This window comes from Staurois parvus, unplaced genomic scaffold (assembly GCF_062004578.1).
Source record: "Staurois parvus isolate SC_StPar_1 unplaced genomic scaffold, SC_StPar_1.0 ptg000299l, whole genome shotgun sequence".
Taxonomy (NCBI): Eukaryota; Metazoa; Chordata; class Amphibia; order Anura; family Ranidae; genus Staurois; species Staurois parvus.
The window spans coordinates 24,210,202-24,235,000 of record NW_028318095.1 but is presented as its reverse complement, the minus strand read 5'-3'; the positions used below and the strand labels follow the sequence as shown (position 1 = coordinate 24,235,000).

Below are 24,799 nucleotides of genomic sequence, written 5' to 3'. Positions count from 1 at the left end.
GAAAGCAGCAGCAAGGCATAACCAACCAACCAACATTCACTGGTTATTTAGGTTATCAGCATATCCTAAGGCTAATGTCTGATAAATTCTGCCACTAGCTCCAATCACCGGCATCAGAGTGCCTTCCAATTACCTCTATGGAAACACTCTAGTTGGTGCCAAACCTTGGTATCAAGTTATGGTAGTGACTTCTTTTTGATTTAGATATCATGGGAACAATTCCATAGGGACAGACAAGCAACTGGTGATTTGCTGCTAATGACAGAAGTGCTCATCTAACATTAGCCCAAAAATCACAGTTTTGACAGTAATCCATTCATAAAATAGCATTGTATAAAAAAGAAAAAAAACACAGTCACTTTGTGAACCTTGCATCTTAAGGCAGACAGAGTAGAAGTGCAAAACAGGGGTAAAAGTGCAAAACAGGGGTAAAAGAAGAAAAACCCTATAAACTTTTACTTTCATACGGAGGACACAAAATCACTGCAGCAATTAAAGTGGTAATAAACGTAATTTTATAAAAGTTGCTGCCAAGCAGGGTATGACAGAAGAGAACCTAATGGTCTCTAATGTAATAAATGCTTCCTCCTGCCTGTCAGCTATCATGTACACTGAGCAGTGACATTTCATAGGACTTCAAGTGAACACCTTTTTAATTCCATAAGTTTTATTAAAGAAAGGCGTAATGGCAGGTACAGCAGTGTATGTTGTGGTATTTCCATAGACCGCTACAATAACGTTAGACACCAAATCCTGTATAATAATATAGTTCTGTGTGGTTGGAAATCCAACTGGAATGGCCTAACTTTCTATTACAGGAACGGTCCTGATTCACACACAATGAAACCACTTCCCCAAATCTACCAGATGTCACTGCATGAAGAAACACCATCAATGGCTTCATAAGGTTCCAAATAAAGGAAGTTGATGTCACTTGGGCTCATTTCACAAAGAAAAATGACATTTCTGCTGTAACAAAGCAATACTCTGAGAAATGCTGGAGGATGATACAGCATAAAAATCGGACATGACATACATTGCATTCAACAAAAATCTAACAGGAAACTTACCAGGTACACATGGTCAAAGATTTCAGTTGGGCTATCCATCTGTCCTAAGATGACAATCATCTCGTTGTCGATAAACTCTTTGAATTCCCTCAGGTTACACACCATTTGCATTTCAAGCTCTGTCCGGATCTAGTAGGAAGAAAAGCATGGTCATTTTTTTTTTTAAAGCAAAGCTTAAACCGTATAATCTTCCTCATCAGTTTTTAATCAGAGAGCGATTAAAATGAATGCAAAGCATTTTTGATTGGATGAGGTGGAGAGATGACGTCTCACCCTCCACCTCATCAAAAAAAAAGATTGCTTGGCATTCATTGAAAGATGCAAAGCATTCTCTGAATGGCGGCTGTGTTGAGCAGCTGACATCTTGTATCAGGCCGGCCACTCAGTACGGGGCTCAGAAGCAAGTGAAGATCACTGGACTAGCAGCGTCTAATACAGTTATACCCAGCTTCCAGGGGCATCAACCAGTATGGTATATACACAGTCATTGGCTCCTGCTGCTGTTAATCAAATGCTGTGAGTAGGGAGGGGGCAAGGGCAAGCCGTGCTGTGTGTGCGCCTTTGGACACACACAGCCTGGCTTGGGAGTATGCTTGCCTGAGTGCCCCACAGCAGCCTGCTTGCTATGGTGGAACTTAGAGAATAGGAAGAGCTGACAGTGCCAGCAGAGGGACACCAGAAGCAGCAGTAAGGCACCTCTCTGTGCAAAACATATTACCCAGAGCAGGTGAGTATAACATCTTTACCATTTTTGGGAAAGAAAAATTAAGGTTTACAACCGTTTTAAGGCTAGGTTCACACTATTGTGGGTGGTGCAGCTTGCATTTGCTGGAGCACATCATTCATTTGAATGGGTCATTGTAGCTGTGGGAAAAGCAGGGAAATATCCCTGACCCTTATATGAAAAACATGGCCGCACAGAATCACATGGCAGCTTGCGGTTTGTACATCTGAAACCACACTTCCTTTTCCGGGGGTGCCAACAACAATGCCACTCCTGCGTGTCTGCTGAAGAGCAGCGCAATTGCATGCGGGTTGGAAGCGTGTGCGATTTCCACACATTCCCGGACCTGCAATAATGTGAACCTAGCCCTAAAGTTGCCTGATCTATAAATTAAATTATGTGCAATGTTTGTAACTTCTGATACAATGTCATCAGTTAACACTTCCAACCAATTTTGTACAGACTGCAGCTATATAAATCTGTTCACATACTCATGGTGCTGTAATCCATTTGCATGATATTAGCAGGTGAGAGCTATACATATACCACTATGCTTGTTAACAAGATCCCACATGAAGGTTCTTTACCAGCACCCCACCACTCCTCAAGAGCAGCAGTAAGACTTGTCAAGTTCCAGTTTTAAGTGGGCACCTTGTCCATTTGTAGGAATGGAAAGAATTAGAAATATCTAATAGAATGGACTTCATTCCGACAGACAAAAACAAAACATTCCTGTCTTGCTCACCTCTTTAGATGTAATATTTTCCAGATCTTTTTGCATCATGATTTCTCTTAACTTAATTTTAATTAGGCGTTCTGTGCGTTCTCGCTCTGTCGGTCTGTAAAGACAAAATGACAGCAGTTAACTCCCTGCATGTTTGGAGATGTGTTATCACAGAGACAGGTGGTACGAGGTGTGCATTCCCCATGTTATGTGAACACTGCATGATTCACACAGCAGCCCTCAATGTTTTCATGGCTGCTTCAGAATGGGACATGTGTCCCTGATACCTTTCCCGGGTCACTATCATCCAAATCCATTTATGGCTTTGAAAAGAAGCTAATCGTCCTTGCATTCCTCTAACCTTGATTCCTGAGGCCTTATCACCCACTGCAAAAATAGCTCAACTACTCAGCAGGGGAAGAGGAACATCAATGCTGGGACACCATCTCTGATCAGGAAATTCAACAAGCCCAATAAATAATCGGCAGGTTCTACCAAGGAGTGCCAATTCTTCACATTGCTTTAAAAAAAACAAAAAAAAAAAAAAAAAAACCACACTTTTTTTTTTTTTCTTCAATTCAGTATGAACTGCTAAAATCACCAATGTACATGCAAATGTGATGTGAAAAGCAAGGTCATATTCACATTCCTGAGAAGTGTTTCACCATCATATAGAAATGCTTTCATTGAAAATTCTAAGAGCGAGACCTACTCCTGTAGCCAACAAAGCTCAAAGACGATAAACTTTGATAGGATGAGCAACGGAAAAAAACTTTTGGAAGAGTGACGCGTTTTCTTTCTCATTATCCAGAGAAAACGTGGGCAGCACAGTGGCTAAATGTTTAGCACTTCTGCCTGGCAGTACTAGGGTCATTGGTCCAAATCCCAACCACAGCACCACCTGCCTGGAGTTTGCATGTTCTCCCTGTGCCTGCGTGGGTTTCCTCCTGGTACTCCGGATTCCTCCCACACTCCAGACATGCTGGTAGGTGAATTGGCTCCTATCTAAATTGGCCCTAGTATGTGCATGTATGAATGTAAGTTAGGGACCTTAGATTGTACGCCCCTTGAGGGTTAGGGACTGATGCGACTGTACAATATATATGTAAAACGCTGCGTAAATTGACGGCACTATACAGGTACCTGAAATAAATAAAAAATATCATATTGGCTAGGGTCCTCTAGCTAGATTACGTGGGTTTTAAACAACAAAGATCTGAGCAAAAGATGCAGCTTGGGAAGATGGGCAGTTGAAGCAAGCTTTCAGATGCGCTTGCATTTAAAATGGTTCTATGGATTACATTCTTCTGAGCAGCTTTTGCAGTTTCACCAACTTATATAAAGAAAAAAAGAATTCACAGCAAATACCCATGTACACAAGGATTGTGGCTGATACAGGCAGGTGCTGGTAGCACTGTGTCTGATTTAATAGACTTCAGCTAAAAGACAAATGTCCTTACAGTGAAACTCTATGGCAAGTACCTCCGCAAAGCATCATCTCATACATGTGGAAAATGCTATTTTGTGCATTTCTGTGGATAGCTCTGTAGCCCTTTCAAATTGGCTAGAAAAGCATCTAACATGACCGGACCACTGAGCTCACAGCACCCTGGTAAAACATTTAAACAGTTTTGTACTTTAATGTGCAGATATCAGTCACAAGTCTGACCTCAGCCATACTTGATTTGACTTTTGCATTGTAATTTTTTTCCACTTTTCAGGAGAAAAGAACACTGAAGAGAAAGGAGAATGAAGTGGTTTTAGCTTTTGAGATTCAGTGTGTGTCTAAATCCAGATAATAATGGCAGGTAACTTACACATCAGTGAAAAGCACAGGAGAATCAGAGCGATGGGACTGCACATCCTGCATAGCATTCCATTCGTTGATTGAAGTCTGGTCAGAGTTGATGTGACTCTCGTAATAACTAACCCATGTTAGGAAAAGGCTGCCTGGGTAGTAGTTGTTGGCACGGGCTACCTCGCAGGCTTTGTGCAAGCTTTGCAGTGCAGACCTGAGGAATAACAAGTTTACGTGAGTGGAACATCAACAGGAACTTCATGTTGTATAACCTTTGGTGCCCACAGCTTACTTACCACATGGCTTGAACAGACACTGGCTTGAAAATGTGAACCCTGTTATCTGTTGACACACTGAACCCCCTAGGAAAAGCAAAGGGAAATCATTTATCCTCTTCCAAGAAAAAATAAAAGTCATCACAAAATGCTGATTCAAAGCAAAAACATCAATCTGCTTTACCCTGAATGTACATTATGGATAGAGTTTAAGTCTTTCTATATTCTGATAATAGCTTCACGTCCCCAAAAGAAGAAAAAGGTGAGCAAGAGATGAATTTCGTTTCACTGAAACAATACCAATATTCAGAAATGAACCCTTAACTTACAGAAACGTGATCATCTCTTGTCTGTGACCAGGGGTTGGCAGGCAGTGATGACTATATACAAAGCCATCCATACACTACCAATGCCTCCAGCAAGACTGACAGCAGTGACAGCTAAAGTATGGCTGGCCATACACAAGTCATTTTTTTTACTCAATTCCTCCCCCATCCACAAACTATGTGGTTGGGGGAAACCACTCCATTGAATTATTGTATTCTGACAGCGGTAAGACTTCCCTTCCATCAGAATACACTGATCGGCGCCACAAACTATATAGCTAGCTATAGCCGGCAGGGATGATCGAGAGAAAATTCTATAACAGGTTGTTTGTACACAAGGTGATTGACAGCTTGCCTTGTGTACAACCAGCTTGCGCATACATGAATTGTAATTTGGCCGATCCCTGCTATACCAGAAAAATGTCAGTCTGAGTATAGTTACAATTACAAGCTTTTTTATTTTCTTTTTCAAACATTACATTGAAAACAAAATGTTTTCAAAGATGAGTACCCTATGATTCTTAATCTGCCAGTTGGCATAAGCAGCAAAACAGGGCAAGACACCATTGCATGATGGGAGTACAGGCTGTGTTACCTGCCTCGAACCTGTCCAACTATGAAAAGCCAAGAAGCAGTGGCCACAGAGGAGCTAATTTTGGGAACAGGGATTCAAAAAATGGAGCCTACAAACATTTTGTACATTTGTTGGGGTAATCCATTGTAGTATGTTTCATGCCTAAAGTTTATCTATAGAAGGATTATTTATGCATGAACAGCTGAATAAGCAGAACTGGCTTCAAAGACGCCATAGTACAATGCTATGAAAATGTATTTTCAACAACAACTAAAAATCAAAATCAAAAAGTGCCCGGGGGAATAAAAGGACCCTGGCTTAGGAAGCATATGCAATGAATTAACGCGGTGTTGCTTATTCAGCTATGTTCCAGTGCTCTGAGAGACATGGGTACAGTTAAGTGTCATCTGGAACCGTGTATGTGGGACAGACTAGGATACAGTAAAAGGTCACTTAAGGAATTGGCGAGCGAGGAGTGACATTATCGGGAGTGAAGAGACAAGACGGTCACACTGCTTAACCAATGTAATAAAAACTATAATAAGAAAGCGTTGTTACTTAACATGTTTTTAAAGAAAAGTGTCTTAAATCATATTATTTCTTACCCATCGCCATCCAAATGAATAAGAGTGTCACTCCAGAGAGGAAGAACAAGCCCCATCGTACAGGAACTGCTAAAATCCAAGAAAAAATAAAAACAGGTTATGTACTGAGAGAAATAGAACACTGTATATGCTACTTTCTATAGCTCAACTGAGCAAAGTTATGAAAAGATATGTAATAGGTGGTCATTATATGCCTGGGGAAATGGAATAGTGACCAAGACAAAGCATTGAAGTAAAAAATATCACTGGCTCCAAAATATTACATTCCCATAGTGAATAGTGAAAGAAACAGAACAATTACACCCAATAAGTATTGGCAGTTGTGCAGGACACAGATGAACAAAGTCAAATAACATTCTGATCTATGGATTAGTGAACATGAGCTTCTGGAACAGTTTAAGTGCACACCTTTTCATTATGTTCAATATAAATTCAAATGCTGCATATCAATATCTGTTAAAACAGCTTTATAAAGCAATGATTGGAAGTTAGCCGCCAATGCAGAGCAGCGCTTTCTTACTGCGTGGCTGGGTCCTTTCTACAGATTTGGTTATTATTATATAGGATTTATATAGCGCCAACAGTTTACACAGCGCTTTACAATATAAAAAGGGGGACAGTACAATTACAATACAGTCCAATACAGAAGGAACAAGATGGCCCTCCTCATGGATCTTACAATCTAAAGCAGGGGTTAAAATTTAGAGTCCAGACCTACTAGCCGATCACAAAACTTACTCTCCACCAGTTGCCCCACCCAACCATGACCAGGTCTGCCCCACACCACACCCCAACCACGCCCCCTTAAAGCTTATGAAATTAAATTTTTCTTTAGAATAGTCCAAAATATAAAACTGTACACAGTAATGTATATCCCAGCTCCCCTGTACTCCATTATAGTGATATGACATGTATACAGTAATGTATATCCCCCCTCCCCTGTACTCCATTATAGTGATATGACATGTATACAGTAATGTATATCCCAGCTCCCCTGTACCCCATTATAGTGATATGACATGTATACAGTAATGTATATCCCAGCTCCCCTGTACTCCATTATAGTGATATGACATGTATACAGTAATGTATATCCCCCCTCCCCTGTACTCCATTATAGTGATATGACATGTATACAGTAATGTATATCCCAGCTCCCCTGTACCCCATTATAGTGATATGACATGTATACAGTAATGTATATCCCAGCTCCCCTGTACTCCATTATAGTGATATGACATGTATACAGTAATGTATATCCCAGCTCCCCTGTACTCAATTATAGTGATATGACATGTATACAGTAATCATTACTGTATACATGTCATATCACTATAATGGAGTACAGGGGAGCTGATATATACATTACTGTATACATGTCATATCACTATAATGGAGTACAGGGGAGCTGGGATATACATTACTGTATACATGTCATATCACTATAATGGAGTACAGGGGAGCTGGGATATACATACTGTATACATGTCATATCACTATAATGGAGTACAGGGGAGGGGGGATATACATTACTGTGTACATGTCATATCACTATAATGGAGTACAGGGGAGCTGGGATATACATTACTGAGTATATAGTGATATGACATGTTGTATACAGTACTTACTGTCCCCCGAGTCCCCCGCGGCGGTGGAGAGGGTGTCTCCTCTCAGCGGAGGAGAGCGGACCTCTTCTGTACCTGTCCCCTCGGCAGTGGTGCCACAGAAGCCGGAAACCGGAACTCGGTTTCACAATGAGGCTTGGAGCACAGGTGCAGTCGCTCCATGCTTCATCTGTGCTCACCGCTCGCCACAGAGGAATTTCTCCTCTCATTTGGCGAGCGGCTTTTTCAAGCCCTGATCTAAAGGATTCATCTGCTGACCATACGATAACCATTTTGCCGCAGTGGAAGTCTCCCATGTGAGCTGGTTGCAGAGATTTTCATCTGCAGTCAGTTTTTTGGTGGACTTGCACTCCTGAGGTCTGGTGTGTACCCTTTCCATCAATATGTGCAAGCAGGAACTAAGAACTTGTGACCAGGTACATAGCTAAAAATATCCTTTTAACCCAGTTATGTATACAGTAAAAGATTATTAAATCCATTTTAAATGTTAAACCATTTTACGAGGAACTAGCATAAGGTATGTAAATCTGACTTGCTAAACACCTGCATTCTTCTTCATAATGGCGATCAGAGTGGAAGAGTTAAACTAGCTACAGATAGTGAATTTTGGGAAATATGTGGCCCTGCAAGCACCAACCGGCTCCACAAAAATCATTTTAAAAATTGATTGAACCAGGTACAAAATTGTTGGTTGAACACTGACTGTCCTATCAGATGCAGTCACTGTTTAGGTATTCCGGCAAGTCACGGCTGCCTCAGATGACTGAATACAATAGTTGGCAGGTAGAGATTTCTCCATCCACACTGTTACCGTGGAAGGAGAACAGTTTGATTTCACTCATTCAGCTCACTGGGCTGAATCAGCGAAATGAAGCAGTGTATGGCTAGCCAGAGCGGTCAGTATTTTGCCACTCGCTGTCTACGGTTTACAAAGAAAATGCTTGTATAGAGGGGTGACCCCATCAAAGTTCTTTACAGTCCAATCACAAGCTGTGTGGATTCTAGTCAGGGTGTATTGATTAAAGCAGAACTTCACTATCTCAATCAACGCTGACTATTTTGTAATCCTTATGGTTAGCATTAGTAAATATATCGGAAAATATATTAATTTACTTGTTTTAAACTTTATTTTACATTTCTTTGAGTTACTTTCGGCATTCCGTGCCTAGGCAAATGATATCATACATCCCAGGAGTCTTTAGGAGGGGTTTTCTCAGCTAAGCACACCCTCCTGCCTGCATGTGTGAGCTAAGGGCAGATGGATTCCAGGAAGCAAATGCTACATGACTAATCTGCCCTTACTTAAGATGGCACCAGCCACAAATACTAGGAGGGTTTTTTTGAAGTGATTTCTCATCAAAATAAAGCATGGAGACATGGATGGATGGGGTAGTTTGCTTTGAAATAACATTTTTGGTTTGTGATGCTCAGATGCAGTGTAGTTCCACTTTAACTGCAAAGTTACCTGTACAGAGATCCAAAAATGGTTTCATCTGGGTGAACCTGGATCGCGTTTCTTCTGAAAATGCAATTTGTCTGGCTGTTATATTGATCAGAACAAGTAACCAAAAGTAATATCATCAAAAGGGTCGCGCCAGCCAAACAATTAGCTTTATCAGAAGAGGTCAGCAATGGCTACCTCATAATTTCTTTATTGACAGGTTTACTTTAACTTCATGCAGTGAAAACATGAGGCATTACAGAAAAGAGACGTGAACTGTCTGATTGCTCTGGGCTAGGCTGGCCGAAATTGAACAAAAATTTCAAATCGTTCATTTTTCGCATCATCAGTGTGCCAGCAGTGAAATGCATTTTTCGTGCTGCAATCAAAAGTACCTGGTCCAACATGACAGATCTTTATTAGAAAAACTAAACAATTGGTAGCACAAACCTATGAGACATTTTTGTTTTTAGCTCGACAGAACTTTTGGATTGCGACTCATCTATGGCCTGCCTTACTGCACCCAGTCCATTGCTTACCAAGGAGTGTGTGATAATTGCATAAGGATCCCACATTTTTAAATCTCTTCTATATCCAAATCTCTTCTCTACAACTCTGCAAAGTTTTATTTGAATACCATTAACCAATATGACCCAGCCACTGCTATCACCGTAATCTGCACCTCGCTGACCTGAAGAAGTCATTGACAAGTCGTGCGCCCTGCAAATGTGATGAGTATATGGAAAAAGAACAAGGCATATCATGGTGAGAGGGATATTTTTAGTGAGAACTGATTAAGGAAGCCTAGCAACCCACCTAGAAACTTGTCATAAATATTGAGGTCCGTAAGCCTGCGAAACTTGACCTGTAGATCTAAAAACAGCTTGGCCACTCTCGGCTCAAGGAATCTACCATCACAAATAATGGACCTATGCTTAGTATCCACTATTAAAGAAGTACAAGTCAGACTGAATGCAAGCTGACACTAGCATATGGAATTTTTTTTAATTGAAACCAAGTCTACAGAGCAAGAAGTTACTTTGGAGGGCCACAAAAAAAACAAAACAAAAAAAAAAACAAAAAAAAACACAACAACCCCAATTTAGCACACAGTTCAGCTGTACAGCACGTCATGAATGGCAAGCTGATACATGGCTATTATTCTTTTGCTGCCCCACAGAAGACTTGGGCCTACTGATTGCTATAAGCAACGGCTCTAAATTTCCTTGACCCAGAAAGAACACTGCAATAAAAGCTTGGCCCTAAGCAGTTTTTATAAGAATTACTCCTATAATTATTATTATTGAGTGGAGAAGGGCAAGAGCCTCTGTCACATTTTCATTTGTCTGTGCACACAAAGGGGAAATTTTCATCTCGGCTGGATTCACACCTGGGGAGGTTTTCCCTTATTTCAAGTCCTGGTGCCATACCAAAAAGAATGAGAAATGTTCTAAATGGGGACACAGACCATGGTATAACAAGGACTCCCAACACCCCCATTTTTTTGTTGCTAGATTTGGGTTTAACAAACAAATGCAAAAACAGCAAATCCAGCCACTACAGGCTGCATGCAGAGAACTACAGGAAAGGGTGGAGACAAGACCAGTCACTCTGCACAAGAAGATAGCAGCAGTGACCGGTCTTTATTATAGGAAGCCCCTGCAAAGGGGTAAAGTTTCACACTGAATTACAGCACAGAGCTGAAAGAAATATACAAACCACACCAAGATTCCAGAGGAATACATTAAAAAAAAAAAAAAAAAAACCTCTAACAGTACAAGGATATTTGAAGAAATGTAATTTTAGAAAGAAGCCCATTTCTATCTGATACTGAAGAAGGCTGCATCAGTATGACCTGGGGAAAAGTTAACGACAGTACTCCTAGTTTCTACTCTTCATGTCTGTGGTATCCAACAGGAATGTTTTCCCAGCTCCACACCTGTTAGATTCCTGGGGGATTATTCCCAGAACCATGTGCCTGAAGTGGAACTGGATAAAAGTTTAGAACTGCTAACCTGTCAGAAAGCACATCTCCCCCTTCTATGGGAACTTCTCTACGTAAGAAGCCTGGCCAAGTTTCAGAAGGACAGTAAGCTAGCAGACAGAATATGACGGATGAGCCTACAAGTCTATAATTACTCTGATCCAGAAAAAGCAGTTGCTTGTTTGTAGATCAGCAAAACTGACCAAACCCACACCATAGGAAAAAAAAATTCAGAGCAGCAATCATCTTATACTCTGCTAAAATACAAGTGTAAGGAAGTAATGAAATCATTTAGCATTGCCTGTTTAGGCCCCTTAATATTCATCTTCCTCATTCTGGGAGGTAGGCTTCACCTATTAGGTCTGTGATAGTCAAGGATAACGCCACCTTTCTTGCCATGCTGCACCCATATGTAGGATGTTAACATGGTGACATGCCATGTTATGGTCAAGGTACAGACCAGAGGATGCACAAGGAGTCTGCAGGAGTCTGTGGATTGCACTCGCAATGTGCTGAACATATACAAAAATAGAAAAAATGCACATTTTTTCCCTGCAAATAAGGGTGCATTTAATTATGTTTTGCAAAAGGCGGAGTTAGTCTTTAAAATGAAACTGCATTAACATCTTTGCTTTCTCAAGCAGTACATTATTCCTGAATTTTGCACCCTTGCTAAAAGAACGTTCCAAATGGCTGGATGCTAATTTGTGCACAACAGAGACCTGCATTTCCCAATATGCACTGCATGCAGTTGAGTATCATCATCACAACTACTTTGTGCATGCAGGTGGATTATACCTTGTTTTTTCAGGACAAACTGGGCTTTTATTTGGTGGTAAATGGTAATGGATATCTCCAGATTTTATTAGCAAAGGAAAACTGATCCAAAATAGTAAAAAAACTTTGTTTTAATTCAGCTGTATATTTCTTGCTACTACCATAACCAACCACCAAACAACAACCCAAAATAACTTCTCCTGCTCCTAATGATCGCAGCAATACCACATATGTGCATGTTAGTTGTTGTTTGTACCCGTAGTACAGCCCAGAAACAATAGTGCGTATTTTTTTTTTTCATCCTGCCACTAACTGACACAGATACTAAACATTCATTTAAAAAATCCTAACAAAAAAAAAAATACTGACCATGACCCTTGACCCTGACCTTTGAACCAAACACTAACCTAGATCAAACTTTGATCTAGGTATCTTTATTTATTTTTGTATTATTTGTGTATTTTTTTTTCCTTTCTGAAAGGACAGAGAGATACAATGCATCTCTTTCCTCCAAAGAGAGAAAACAGGGGGAGGGGCAAGCCTCACAGTGACTGATCGGTGTGAAAGCCAATCAGAGGCTATCACAGAGATCGTGTGACCCAGAATCTAGGGTTCCGGGTCCCGATCGTTGGAACGGAGCCCGGGGCTTTCACCGACCCCCCGGGGCTTTGTGCTGGGAGTGCACCATGCTCCCAGCACAAAACACAGGTTCGCAAATAAGCGGCCCCATGGAAAAAAGAACAGTTCTGAGAGGTCGCTAATTTGTGTACGCCTGGCATCAAGGGGTTCATTTGCACACACAAAAAAAGTATTTTTCCTAACAAATTCATTCAAGGCCATGTTGGAAAAATGAATACACCTCAATGAAAGTCTTTAACAAAGCTACATTTTAGACAAAATCCTAATTCAACAACAGGCGAGTCTATTCATTAATCAAGTGTCCAGCAGACAGTTGATTATAAAAGGGCGTTACTTAAGAGGAGTGCAGGGGGAGGGAGTTCACCTCCTTTATTAGTGAGGTCCTTCATCAAGGTGAGAAGATACCCATTAGGTGTGATAAAGGGTACTTGTTCACAGTGAAGGATATAATTTAACTTGGAAGGAAATGGCAATTGATTTGTGATTGCACGATGATTGGATGGTGTATGGGACTATTATTGGACTACATCATTTTTACAAAAAAAAAAAAAGAAAAAAATTTTTATATATATCGTATTTGCCGGCGTATAAGACGACTTTTTACCCCTTGAAAATCTTCTCAAAAGTCGGGGGTCGTCTTATACGCCGGTATACGGCATACTGACACTTTTTAGGGGGGCGGCGCGTTGCCGCCGCCGCCCCCCCCCTTCCCCCAATGGAAGGGACACTAAGTACAGGGGTGGGCAGCGGCTGTTTCTTACATGGTTCCGGTCCCACGACGATCCGGTCCAGGAAGCGAGGCTGCGCCTTCAGTTCGGCCACTGGATGTTCGTGCGGCTGCTCGGCTCCGCCTCCTCACCAGTGATTGTCCGCCAGAACTGTAGCTCAGGAAAGGCACACAGGCGGCCAATCACCGGCGAGGGGGTGGAGCCGAGCGGCCCCGCGAAAATCGAGCGCAGGACCAGCAGGTAAGTGGTCAGTGTAGAGGTGCTGCTGCAACCACATATGCTGGCTGCAGCAGCACCATACGAGAACAGGGTCAGCAAGTGTCAGGGGGAGGAATAGTGCCCCATCATTGGTGTCACTGATACCAATGATGGAGCACTATTCCTCCCACTGATACCAACAATGGGGCACTATTCCTCCCACTGACACCAACGATGGGGCACTATTCCCCCCCCCCCACTGACACCAATGATGGGGCACTATTCCACCCCCCCCCACTGACACCAATGATGGGGCACTATTCCACCCCCCACTGACACCAATGATGGGACACCATTCCTCCCACTGACACCAATGTTGGGACACCATTCCTCCCACTGACACCAATGATGGGGCACTATTCCCCCCACTGATACCAATGATGGGGCACTATTCCCCCCACTGATACTAATGATGGGGCACTATTCCTCCCACTGACACCAATGATGGGGCACTATTCCCCCCACTGACACCAATGATGGGGCACTATTCCCGCCACTGACACCAATGATGGGGCACTATTCCTGCCACTGACACCAATGATGGGGCACTATTCCTGCCACTGATACCAATGATGGGGCACTATTCCTCCCACTGACACCAATGATGGGGCACTATTCCTCCCACTGACACCAATGATGGGGCACTATTCCTCCCACTGACACCAATGATGGGGCACTATTCCTGCCACTGATACCAATGATGGGGCACTATTCCTGCCACTGGTGTGCATTGGAAGAGGGGTAGTCTTATACGGCGAGTATAGCTCAAACACTAAATTTTAGCAGGAAAAGTAGGGGGGTCGTCTTATACGCCCAGTCGTCTTATACGCCGGCAAATACGGTATATATATATATATATATATATATTTTTAAGATATACATTTATGAGCATGATAGTTTTATATGGATTCAGTTGATTTAGGGATATGTCACTTTAGGACACACTGAAAGAGCTTCACCATTTGATTACTTTAGGTTATATTATCATCCTCACCTTTAGGCGCACCCTGAAAGCCCATCTCTTCAGGGAAGCCTACCCCGCCCTCAGCTAACTGCCGATCTCCTCCACTCTTCCTACCACTCCATCCCCCACAGCCACTTCCTCCTGTACCACTATCCCCTTCCTCCTAGATTGTAAGCTCCAAGGAGCAGGGCCCTCGAACCCCCGTGTATTGAATTGTATTGTTACTGTATTGTCTCCCATTATAATGTACAGCGCTGAGCAAACTGTTGGCGCCATATAATCCGGTATAACAACAATAAATACATGAATGCAGTTCACGGTGTAAAGTAAACTAATCCTCCAACAGTCTCCCCTTGTAGAACAACACAGCCTTCCAGCAACGACAATACCATTTACAGCCTAACATGCTAGCTAGAAAGTGAATGGAGATGCTAGGTAACTTTCTTTGTAATTATAAAAAAAAAACAAAAAAACAAAGAAAAAAAAAACCCAATCATAACATTTTGGATTTTGCCTATTGTCTGAAGTGACCAGAAGACACAACTATGAACTGCTCTCCATTTAGTGCACTTGCATACAGGTTTCATGGCATTCAGAGCCAACCAAAAATATTCTATTTTTTTATTTTAGGAAATTTCTGACAGGTGGAAAATGAGTTTACACTGCTGCCCATTGTGAACATATCCTTGGCACAGCTCCCAGCTATGTTCCCCTCTCTCACAAAAGAACCTATTTTTTCAACAAATCGGAGTGCTGGAAGACAGAGCAGTAAATAACTATTTTGGAGACTTCTGGTAAAAGCAAAATAAGAGGCCTCCGCTCAGAGCCCACTGGTGACCATAATATCAAGTGCCAATCTTGTGTCGAAAAAATAGGAGGGGAGCCGCTATTACACCATGTGCAGGTGGGGTTTCAAAACAAGTAGGGAAATATTTTCCATAGCAACCAGACTGTGCGGCTATGAATAACATTTCACTGGAGATTCTTGGCATAGCAGTTGCCTGCTTTTCCCACTGGCTGCAGCGGAGGAAGAGAAGTGAGGAGGCTCCAGCTGCCAGGGAAAATGGAAACAAAACTTCAGGACATTAAAGTGCTTCAAGAAATATAGAAAGTAAACAGGAGCTTCAGGCGTGAAATTTGTGCATGATGGCGAGCCGCAAAAACTTTTTCCCATCACGCCACTGGAGTCTGTGTCACATGATTAAAGAGTGGAATGATCCAACTGGCACCAGGACACAAGGGAGCCTATTATGAGCCAAGGAGGGAATAACCTACACTGTACATGAGGTAGTCACAAGACTGGTCTAAGTCATGCACATGTACTGCGATTAAATCTGCCAAAAATATACATCAAAGTAGAAGTCCAACTTAACTACGATAAGCACAAATCCTTTATTTTCAGTTCAGGAATTCTACACAGAAAATAGATTACTTCAAGAAAAAACTAAATCTCTTCAGGGAAGACCATGGAACCGAACAGTGATTACCAACAATTATAGTACTTTAACATGCCATCTTCTAGGGAATATTGAAAAATATTAACGGCGCCTATAGAGTACCCTGCAAAATCTATCTGTTGTCTTTAATTCCTCCTAAATACCAGTAATGCAAATTCTGTAACTAAAGCAGAAAAAAAAACGTTTATCTGCAAGCTGCGGACTTCCATGGTAAATAGCAAGGAAGGCGCCTCTAAGTGCAGTTATTCAGCTTTTTTTTAGTGTTTTTGCAGTAGTGTTTAGCCGCGATTAGCAGCATTTTCCCACATTTGCGATTTTTAGTGGTTTTTTTAACCAAAAAATAAATAAATTTTTTGTTTGGTCAAAAAAAGCCCAAAAAATGCCAGTTTGTGGCATTTACCTTGTTAGAGCATTATTACAGCTAAAAAAACTTCTAGAAACCCACTAGTCCTGACTTTTTTTTTTCAGCCAAAAAACGTTGATTACAGGCTATGTGTGCATGGACACATAGGATAACATGCTGGGGGGTTTACTGGCTATAAAATAAACTGTTTGTTAGCCAAAAACAGCAGCTGTAAACACATCAAATGTGCATGAGGGATAAAGGTTAAAAGCACTTACAAGATAGCAGTCAGATAAAAGCTCATCTGGTATAACACCAGGGGGGGAGGGGGGGACACTGAGCCGACCAGTGGTAGTGAGTGTGGTGGAACGCACGGGCAAGATGGCAGCCGTACTTCCAGGAGAAGTGTGGAACGCACACGCCGGACTGGACGTCAAGGGGACGGTAACACATTTCGGAGCATACATAGATACTCCTTCCTCAGACCGTAAACCCTGTGATACGAGCCACTACTTATAGTAAGTAGGGGTGGGAACTGGAATAATTAAAGCGCCCAATCAGAATGGATACATTGAAATGAATGGGCTTTAAATTAGTTATCACAGAGACACCTTGACATCTTAATTGAATAGGCTGAGTAGTAGTCTTAATTAAATGATCTATAAAAGAACTACTGCCTTATTTCATTTGGTGAGGCACATCCTGCTCCTTCATAGCCTCACACTTATAAATGGTTTTATTACACATAGACCTGGACGCTCCAGAGTAAAATACTCCATGGTCTCCCTTCCCTTCACTGGATGCCTAAGATACTTTTCTCCTGGATGTCTGGAGTGTGCATTGTGCACTGGTCCCAACAGATTTCCCCTTGGTGGAAAGGAAGCTGTACCTGAAGATCTTGCAGTGCAAAGAACTTCATGGCTACTACTTTGCTCTTTGGATGTGCACTTTTTCCGTTTCTTCTGATGCTGCGCTATTATTCTTTTAACCTTAAAGTAATACTAAAGTCTTGTTTTAATGAAAAAAAAAAAAAAAAAAAAAAACCCCAAACATGTCACCGGATCCTCTTCTTCTCGGGTCCCCCGCTGGCATAGAATGCATGAAGGTAAAAAAAAACAAAAAACCTTGAGCCTTTAGAAGCACTATAACTCAAAGGGGTAAACAAAAATCCTCCCTTGCAAAGGGGCTGCCCTACACTTCAAGGGATAAATGCTCATTTGAGTCTAGGGGACCACGAAAAGCACTTTTAATTACCGGACTCACATTCTCACACACTGCTAAACTGGTCCCTGCAACCTCTACTTTCCTGACTTCCGGCAGTCACGAGATCTCGGATCTCATCCGGCACAATGCAGGTCTCATATCCCTGCATTGGACATGAGGGCGCTGAGAAACAGTCTACCACCAAAGCACAGGGGAGCAGGAATTGAGTCAATGTGCTCTTTAACGAGTTTAACCTTTGCAATGCTGGAGCAGCCACTACTACACTATGTGCAGAAGTCATTACATCATTAGTCATCAGTGGGCTCAGAAGAAAGAGTGGTGGGGTAATTCTGCAATAGGGATAAAGATCAGCTGAAGGACAACTACAGATGATGTGGGTGAATTGTCCTTTGCTTGCTTTTTTTTTTTTTGGACACAGCCTCTGCAATTCAGGACCACTTAAAAGGTGTACAGGCCCTATGTATAGCTAGCTCCAAACTACATGCAACTTTCTGCTTCAAATTGGACATAGACAGAACCAAAGTTACTGAAAATTAGTCACGGCAGCATACGTTTCTGAATCCTTATGGCACATGTAATGTGCCTGCAAGCAAGGAGCAGGGCCAACTTCCGTGAGGTCTGAATGGAAGTGGGAGCGGGTACCTATTAAAATCAGGTACCTGCTCCTCCACCGCTCAACAAGAAAAAAAAAAAAAAAAGTGACCAAAAGTAGTAAGGGGGAGGTGTTAAAGTAACACTTCTCCTTGTGGGTGCAGTTCTGCTTTCCTGAATATTGGATTAATCACAAAAGAGTCAACTGAAAAAACAAATGCTCAGGCATGCTGCAGAACCCACAATATCATCTCCAAATCTGGACCTCAACTTACGATGTCAAGGCAACATTTTCTTATCCTTGGTAATGATCAGTGAATAATTAGTGTACTTATAATTACCTGTCATTACAAGCAAAATCCATCCCCAGCACAATGCTCTCTTCTGTGTCCTGCCTTCCATTTGTGGATACAACCACCATATAGCGTGTTCGGTTCTGGTAGGTGCTTTCCAACTTTACGGCCTAAAAAGTGAACAAAGACCATAAATAAAAAAAATAGGTGCAGTTTCTACGAAAAGAAGTTTAACAGCAGCTACAACATATCAGATGTTCAACAGAACAGCTATGCAAATTATATGCTAAATATTATATCATATGTGAGGGACAAAAAAAAAAAATAAGAACGCCACTAAAACAATTAATATTGTTTATAAGGTCAGCAGGTCCCCAACAGGTGCAAGTACAAAAAATATTCACTCCTGTGTATGGTTTGAGACCATATAATCCAGAAAAAACAGCATTGAAAGTTGTTCTATTCTACCAAATTACTACTAAATATACGAATGTAAATTAACAGTTATATGGCAAAGATATCTGTAACGGATTTAGGATTATAAATTACATAGGTAAAATGTTACAAGGTAATAAGTAGTGACCAGACCAGTTAATATATTTCTGCCTGTTAATAGGACCAAAATGCTTCTCAATATTACAGTAACTTCAGTTATTGAATCTGTGAGCATAAGTGAAATGGTCTAAAGCTGGCCATAGACTCTTGGTTGGTTCAGTAGGGACCCGCCAAGATTTGATCCATCTATGGGCAAGCTGGTTGTACTGAAGATGATCTATGGACTAGTCTGTCAGATTTTTTGCATGTGATTACTGCTGGCGAACATAGCTGCCAGCAGTGATCATTATGTTCTGCCAGCAAGGAGGGCTACCTAATGGAAGAACACAACAGCACTGTAGAAGGGATTCCCCCATCAACATTGACTGTATTGATGGGGGGAATCAAACTATTTTCTTTCCAGCAACAGAAAAGAAAAATTGCAACATCTCTGACTTGCCCAACTGGCCTAATTGACCATCCCAATCAATTCTGACATGACACATTTCAGGTGCAAAGTTTTGTACAATGGTGAACAAATGTAGATCAAGAAATCACAAAGATGTCACAGTCAAACAGACGGATACTGAAATTATGCATTGGCCCAAAAATAACACTGCACTTTCAGGATAACCAAGTGCATAATACATTTACATCAGAAAAATCCTTAAACAGTTAAAAGCAAATAATGTGATTAGAATTCCTTTAGACAACATACTAAAAAAAAATTAGTTATGGATGAAACATGGCCTTAAAATCTTATGGTGCTTATAGACATAGAAGGGTTCTTGCTGTACACCCTTTAGTACCGTGAAGGCAAAATATGGATTTTTGAAAAGTAACAACCATTAGTTGGACATGTTTTCCAATTTGTTTGGTTGATGTAACCACCGTCCCCGGAGTGTGTTTGGCCAGATCTCTCAGCCTGTCTTTGGCCAGCTACAGTTTAAAGTAGCCCAATCTGATTATCATAAGTGCCACATCCCCAAAAAAACAAAAAATACCAATAGCGAAAGAGAAAAAAAAAGAAACACACTGGATTTTTTAAGCGGTTCTTAAGGCTTAAGGTTTTTTTGCCTTCATTTTAAAACCACTGACCTCAAACGATGTACAACCTCAATTTCAAAACAGTTGGAACAGTGTAAAATCTAGTAATACCACATTGTCAGCTTTTTGTTGCCCTGGCCCAACTTTTTTGAGACGTGTTGTTGCCATCATTTTCAAAATTACCTTATTTTTTTCTTACAATGGTACATTTTCTCATTTTAAACATTTGATAGGTTTTCTATTGTGAATAAAACACGGGTTTATGAGATCTGCAAATCATTGCTGTTTGGATGTAGATGTCACACAGCACCCAACTTTACTGGAATTGGGGTTGTGCAAAGCCTACTATTCAGGACTTGTCACACCATGAAGACAAGCCAATGAGACTCCTACCCATGATCATGGTTACCCTGGTAAACAAAGCCAGTCAGGGTTTACGTAACAAGCAGTACAACGCAGAAAAGTGTTATCTTTAGGAAGAGAGAACTTCCTGCACAGTGCACCATATCAAAGAGGACATCTGCACCGCCGCTAGACACACCGCAGGGATTACGGCCTATTGTGTCCACACACTCAATGCACGGCATCAGCTGCTCCAAGCTCTGCTTCATCTAAAGTGTGCCCAGTCAGGGCTGACGCTGCAAGTACACGAGTGTGAGCAGTGCCAAGTCTCTGGGAAAATTGTGATTCCAAGAAGCTGACTTGCATCAGTAGTATAGAGAAGAGAAAAGAAACAGCAAATCCATGCCAAATAAGAAGCCAAAAGCAATGAGAGTTGGGGGTGGGGGATAAAACGCAACATTTTCTTCCTGGTCTTTGGAGGACTCTGGCCTCAATTATTTACAGAGGCAGAGAGACAGCTAATTTTATTTAAAAATGGTAGAAATGGGGAAGCAGCATTCCTAGAAGTAAATAATGGACCAGATCACTTGGCTGAGATTCAGGAGAAATCACCAAAGCATAGCGAGGCAAACAGTACAGGTAAAATAAAAATGGTGAAGTAGGGTGGTATTACTCATTTATTATATACATTAAAATAACCTGGCCTAAAACATTCTTGAAGAAGTACAGACACCTTGTGAAGTCTGCAAAAACGTGTCAGTCTTTAGATCAGTCCATGGGCCTCAGCTCTTGGTAGCCCAGGCTGTACCCAGGACTTCAGCTTTTGAAGGCCCAAACTGCCCTGGAGACCTCACCTCTTCAAGTTAAGACTATAGGCCCTTGCATACATAGTGGTGCGGGCTGAACAATCAAAATCAACTGATCCTACCATCCATGCTTACAACGTGGATGGAGGAAACTGGCTATTGAATTCAGGGACTCCGGGATGTCTGAACACAACAGTTCTACTGAACAGTGACTGTGTTTGATAGCTCAGCTGAATGTTATATTGCCTTCTGTTCAGCTGGGTGGTGCTTGCAGAGCCACTCACAAATTAAATTTTGCATTATTCAGTGGGAATCATCCAAAATTCAAGCCATTTATGGGGGCCCTAAACCCCAATCTTTACAGATAACTAGAATGAAGGTTTTCTGACTTTTTATTTTATCTTTCCTGTTCCATATTCTTCTTACAGGTCAGTTTTTTCAAAGTATTGAAGACAAGACCCAAAAGACAAATTGCAGTTTTGGAATGTTAGAAATGGCAACCATCCAGTGAAAGAGGCTTTAGTTTTTAAAAAACACAGTTTGAGGATCTTTGCCATGTCATGCCAGCATTCTAAAACATTTCATATCCCTAGTGTGTGATTAAAAAAAAATCTATGTAAAATACCATATAGGAATGCAGGAGCTGTAGAACTGTATAGTCCTGTAACTAAACTATGAATTTCAGAAAAAAATAATTTTGTCTATATGGAGTAGATGAAAAATTTGAGATACATGTGGTATTTTCCCTGCACAGTGCTTCCTCATGAAGGTATTTAAGCACCCGTCAAAACAGAACAGAGGAGAGAGACATGCTCAACATTGCTATCCAGTACAATGTACATAGAAGTGGACATTGTTACAGATGTGCGTCTAAACCCCGGGTACATGACTGCAGTGTGTGTGTAGATTGGGAAGTTTGTGTAAGGTGTATTTTAACAAAAATATGCAGTCTGCACAGAAAGTGATATTAAAGGTTCACATTTTTTCATTAAAATAACAAACATATCACACCTATCTGCTCAGTGTAATGGAATTGCACAAAGCAACCTCAATCCTCTTTTCAGGCCCCCCGCTGGTGCTCCTGGTTCCTCCACCACCCCCTGCCGAGTGCCCCCTTAGGAATCCTCTTTCTGTAAGGGCACTCGTGCAGGCTCCCTCCCGAACCGGGTTGTGGCACACAGCCCGGCTTTAGCTCCACCCACCTCCCAACAGGTTTTGACTGACAGCAGAAATGGCTCCCACTGCTACAGTATGAGAGCAAGAAGAAAGGAGAGGAGCTGCTGCAGAGTGTACAGTGCTGGACTGAGATCGGGCTCAGGTAAGTATTTAGGGAGGCCGCACCTAAAAGGTTTTTCTCCCCTTAATCCATAGAATGCATTAAAAAGGTAAGAAACCTTTTACCTTTACAACAACTTTAAGCCAACTATCAGGGCAGGAATCACATTTGAAAAGGTAAAAAAACCTAAATATTCTGAGAACTATATCACCACCAGACCAGATACTTTGTGGTGCAGAGTGGACTGGACCACAATATGTCTGCCAGCCATGCACATTTTAAGGGTGCGTTCACACCACTGGCTGTTATATCACAGCTGCTGGTGTGCACTGCGAATGGATCGGAGCCGTTGTGTTATAAGTGACGCATTTCACGACTTACAATTTTTCCTTTTTCTTCAACTTTATGAAATGGTCTCTTTTTTCATCTTTATTCACTGCAGCAGGTTGCGTTGAGGTGTACTGCGTTGCAACAACAACAAATTAAATGCACGCATATTTTTCAGTGCATGAATTGGCTTGTCTACGAGTTGGGCCTGCACTGGGTAAGGCTGAATATGGTGTGAATAGGTCCCAATACCATCAATAATGTGTACTGCTGCTTCACATTTTTCCAGAAAATGTACAGTATCCATCAGAAAAAAGTAAGATAAGCATCATGATAGATATTCTAGTAAGAGTGTGAGAGCCAACATGTATACTGAGCACATAAAACAAGCAACGCATAATAAAACTGGTTCCGAACATGTCTTATAAAAGGTAGGAGACCTTTGGGAAAATCCCAATGGGTGCGGTGCACAAGGAAGACAGGTCTGCAGTCTTCTGCAGCTTTTAAATAACCTTGGGCAGCTCTCAGTGACAGCTCCAATACAAGTTCCCACGTGAGGCCGAAACTTCAAAGCCTGTTATTTAATATGAGTATCTTATGGATGTGTACACCCCTTGGGCAGAGATTCCTATATATTATGCTATACTAAAATCCAAGCTCCACATGCAGCTAAATTAGTAATCTATTTAGGAGATGCTTCAACTGTATGAGGTACTACTTTAATTTGTATGTTATGACACAATCTACGTGCTTGTAATGTACAAACACTGTCTGTAATGGACTTGACTGACCTCAATTAAAAAAAATGTTAAAAAAGCACATAAAATAAAGTGCGTGTTACCCCAACACTTCATATTCCTGATATGTGTCTGTTGTACCATATACCTGTGTTAAAAAGTATCCTGCTCTCTTTCTATGGCTTCCTTTTTGTGAAATACCTGGTGTTCCTGGGAGTCTCTCTGCTTTCCTATTAAATGGACTATGGCAGGTCATGAGAGATAATTCATCTCAGTGTAGTCAGGTTTCTGGCTGTGCTGGAATCACAGCCTGCCTGTTTTCCAATAAACGTATACAAGAAAAACTTCAGTGCAAAAAAAAAAAAAAAAAAAAAAAACTCCTGTGTACACTAGTGCTGCTGACACTTACATGTGTTTCCTTATACATATATAGTGATATCTTATATTCGTGCCACGCATATATCTCCATATACTATATGCAATCTACTAAGTGAATCAAAAGCATATAAACTTAAACACTTGTGAATGTTATAATGACCACAACTTTTAGTCCTTTATATGTGATCATATCCGTGCATTTATAAAAAAAAAAACAAAAAAAACAAAAAAAAAAAAAAACTTGTGCCAGACAGGTGGTCCTTTTTTCTTGTGTCCACATATATTCTTATATGTGTTCCTCCACCACAGACATACAGTTATACTCTCACCTCCTATGACCCAAATTGCATAGGTTAGATAGCGCTTTTCCCTTTACCCGGGTAGGTATAAGGTATTTCTAGATCCACTCTCCTCCTTACTCTGCTGCAGAAAATCTCACCGTCATGTGACTTCCTCATGATCTACTGAAGAAGTCATGTGACATAACGAGTAGGGTGGGCCTATGACGTCAAGCTGCAAAACCGGAAGTTTACGAGCAGCCGTCTCGGAATTTCCTTGAATGCATTGGATTAAATATTTGACAGGCGTTTTTACTGTGGTGTCCCAGCAGGACACTTTTAAATGTGAGTGCACTTTATTTTAATAAATTATACAGTATTTGAGTGCTACACTAGGTCAAGCGTTTCTGTTTACATATGTGGAGGATATGCGGGATAAAGAAGGAGGCGAGATCATCTGCAGCAGAATGAGGAGGAGACTGGAGCTAGCAATACCTTATTCCTACCAGAGTTAAAAAAGAAAAGCTCTATTTGACCTATTCAATTTGGGTCATAGAAGGAGGTGAGAGTATAACTATGTCTGTGGTGGAGGAGCACATATAAGAATATATGTGGACAGAAGAAAAAAGGAGCACCTGTCTGGCACAAGTTTTA

The 24,799-nt window shown here is 41.3% G+C and overlaps 1 protein-coding gene across 4 annotated transcripts in view; it reads right to left on the bottom strand.

Annotated features, from left to right (window-relative positions):
• Window positions 1–24,799, bottom strand: part of SSH2 (slingshot protein phosphatase 2) — a 343,919-nt gene that overhangs the window by 30,614 nt on the left and 288,506 nt on the right. For 3 of the 4 annotated variants that reach the window (XM_089683046.1, XM_089683049.1, XM_089683048.1), the window contains 6 exons: window positions 18,469–18,590; window positions 6,097–6,165; window positions 4,613–4,678; window positions 4,336–4,530; window positions 2,540–2,633; window positions 1,071–1,199 (listed from right to left, as the gene is read on the bottom strand). In XM_089683046.1, coding sequence (XP_089539172.1) covers window positions 1,071–1,199; window positions 2,540–2,633; window positions 4,336–4,530; window positions 4,613–4,678; window positions 6,097–6,165; window positions 18,469–18,590 — 675 coding nt within the window. The remainder of the gene's footprint in view (window positions 1–1,070; window positions 1,200–2,539; window positions 2,634–4,335; window positions 4,531–4,612; window positions 4,679–6,096; window positions 6,166–18,468; window positions 18,591–24,799) is intronic. The other variant, XM_089683047.1, reaches the window with a different exon arrangement.